The sequence below is a fragment of the Myxine glutinosa genome, chromosome 1 (genome assembly GCF_964187855.1).
Source record: "Myxine glutinosa chromosome 1, kmMyxGlut1.1, whole genome shotgun sequence".
Taxonomy (NCBI): Eukaryota; Metazoa; Chordata; class Myxini; order Myxiniformes; family Myxinidae; genus Myxine; species Myxine glutinosa.
The window spans coordinates 86,681,608-86,684,107 of NC_136261.1; the positions used below are offsets into that span (position 1 = coordinate 86,681,608).

General features: G+C 39.4%; 1 protein-coding gene across 4 annotated transcripts in view; it reads right to left on the reverse strand.

The window, feature by feature from the left end:
- The window catches only part of LOC137425814 (BAI1-associated protein 3), a 138,286-nt gene that overhangs the window by 13,164 nt on the left and 122,622 nt on the right, over window positions 1-2,500 (reverse strand). For 3 of the 4 annotated variants that reach the window (XM_068114563.2, XM_068114559.2, XM_068114540.2), the window contains 2 exons: window positions 2,446-2,500; window positions 560-801 (listed from right to left, as the gene is read on the reverse strand). The exon at window positions 2,446-2,500 is cut by the window's right edge and continues 72 nt beyond it. In XM_068114563.2, coding sequence (XP_067970664.2) covers window positions 560-801; window positions 2,446-2,500 — 297 coding nt within the window. Of the gene's footprint in view, window positions 1-134; window positions 344-559; window positions 802-2,445 lie in introns of those variants that run through there. The other variant, XM_068114554.2, reaches the window with a different exon arrangement.

Sequence of the window (2,500 nt, forward strand, 5' to 3'; positions counted from 1 at the left end):
ATTTCGAATTTGTTTTGGGTGCTGGTCATTCCTCACCTACTTTTCGCAAATCTTTTTACATGTCCAACAACTAAGGGAATCTTTAACAGTGGTCAAAGATCAAAAAGGGTCACAAAAACAAGGTTTTTGTCCTACCAAACCGTTATATTTAAACCAATGCAGACAACACTTGGCAAAAATACTTCCCACAGTGCATTTAGAATAAAGCAGGTAAATATTGCTTCCATGTCTTCATTTTCATAAAGCAGGTAAATATTGCTTCCATGTCTTCATTTTCATAAAGCAGGTAAATATTGCTTCCATGTCTTCATTTTCATAAAGCAGGTAAATATTGCTTCCATGTCTTCATTTTGAGTTAACAAGTGTCAAAGCAGATGGAAGGGAGGCAGGGGTGGAGAATATTGCATTCACTTGTGAATGTTTGCAATTGTAGAGTTAAATCACAATTTGCTTGACGCCAAATTGCTTTGCATCGAATTATATTGTTGAAAAATCTCCCAAGTGCCCATGTTTCCAAGGAATTCTGAAATAGAAAGACAATCAAAGCACTAAAGCTCACCAGGACACTGTGGCTTCCGAAGCTGAATGGAAAAACGCTTCTGAAATTCTGGAGACGAGGGCGACTCTTCGTTAGAAGATGACGCTGAAAGTTTTTCCGCATTTGCCATATTGATGCTTGGGATAGCTTTGAGTGATAGTACGGCATCTCCCACACTTGTTTTGCGCAGTCCATTTTGAGCACGAAGGCAAAAATACAGGCATGCTCCTGGCTGCTGGCACATCTCCTTGCTGACCTTGCAACTGCATGACAGTTATAAAAAATGTTAAATTTATTAACAGCAATGCAATTTGTCCAGTACAAATCAAACAACACAAATCTCATTTCATACAGATATTCACAGACCAAATTAGAAACCATTTTGCTATATAGCATTTCAGCTGTATCTAGTTCAACCTATCTATCCATTTATCTCGCAAGTGAATGTTTGAGAGGTATTTCATTTTTAATTTGGTCTGCGGGTTGTGTTTTTACCGAAGTGAAGCTTTGCCTCTCGATTATAGCAGGAATAAAATGAAGAATAGGCCGAGGTACTGCCACACATTGACCTATCTTATCGAAAGGTAATGTGGATTAAAAAAAAAAAATTCAACGTCTATGAGTGAAAGTTAGCAGATGCTCTTTAGGTAGTAGGTTGAAGACAGCAACCGCCCAGGGTGATACTACCGTTCTGACTTAGGAGCGTTAAATTGGTGCCCGGAACCATCTTACACTCTCCGTGTCAGGATTGCTGGTCTTACTTTCTGTTTCACTCAAACTACAGCTACCGGGCTAGCTTCAATCTCTCTTTCTTTCAAACAAACATCATACACTTTTCATCATACACTTTCTTTCTCTTTTATTTAAGGCCTGGCCTCGATGAGGACTATATAGTCTGTGCCTGGAGCCTTCAACATAAAAAAAAAGAAGAAGATGAGATGCATCCAATAAACATCTTATATGCAGCACTAATCTAGTCACTTTTAGGTTATACACTGGACTTCTGGATAATTCTGCATATGGTGCATCTTATCTATCAGTTGTGCGTTGTCCGATGTTAATTAATCCGTTTAAGTGTATAAAAAGATGTGCCTAATAAAAAGGGCACTGCAAACAAAAATCTAGGAGATTAGTACTCACAATCACACCTACACTTCTTTAACGCCATAATTGTATCCTTTATTTCAGTCATACGAGAATGTAAGACCTGTCGCTTTGCTGAAAGGAATATCAATCTCTGTGTAATTACAAAAAGAAAAAGAAAAAATTTTTTAATGGGAAAAATAAAATTAGGCGGTGTATCGATACCGGCCTAGGCATATCGATACCGGCCTAGGCATATACCGGCCTAGGCATAATTCCCGGTGTGTCGCAAGAGACGACTAACAGGGTTGGCGGCAGGAAGGGCATCCGGCCATAAAACATTGCTTCAAAAAGGTGACCACGGTGCCCCAAAAAGGCCAACCCCTGCTCTGTGGGGAAAAATGGCCTCGAAAGGTGGTTTACACCAAGAGGAAGATCAAATGAAAAATAATTTCTCACACTCCCCCAAAAATTCTTTCTTTTGATCAAAGTGTCTGGGGTACGTATTCGGCACGGCCCATGCCAATAAACAAACTCTGAGGTCTCCTCGTCTCTGCTTTTGCGTAAATGCTAAAAAACAGGGCTTTCTGTTTCCTCGGCATAGCGGCATAGCTCAATGGAGCAAGAACAAAAAATAATTTCTGGGAGATCCCTCTGTGCAAAGAACCATACACTATGATTGTTGATAATTATATACAAGGCCTGCCCTGGTATTCTTTCTACATTTTCTTTACTTGCACCCAGACCCTTATTGATTTACGTCAGGACATACGAACATAAAAGTGACATCTCATATCAGATTTATTGCATATTAATCAACTCACAATTGATGGACTTTTTCAAAAGAGATGCAGGCATTACGGCAATCAGATGTACTTC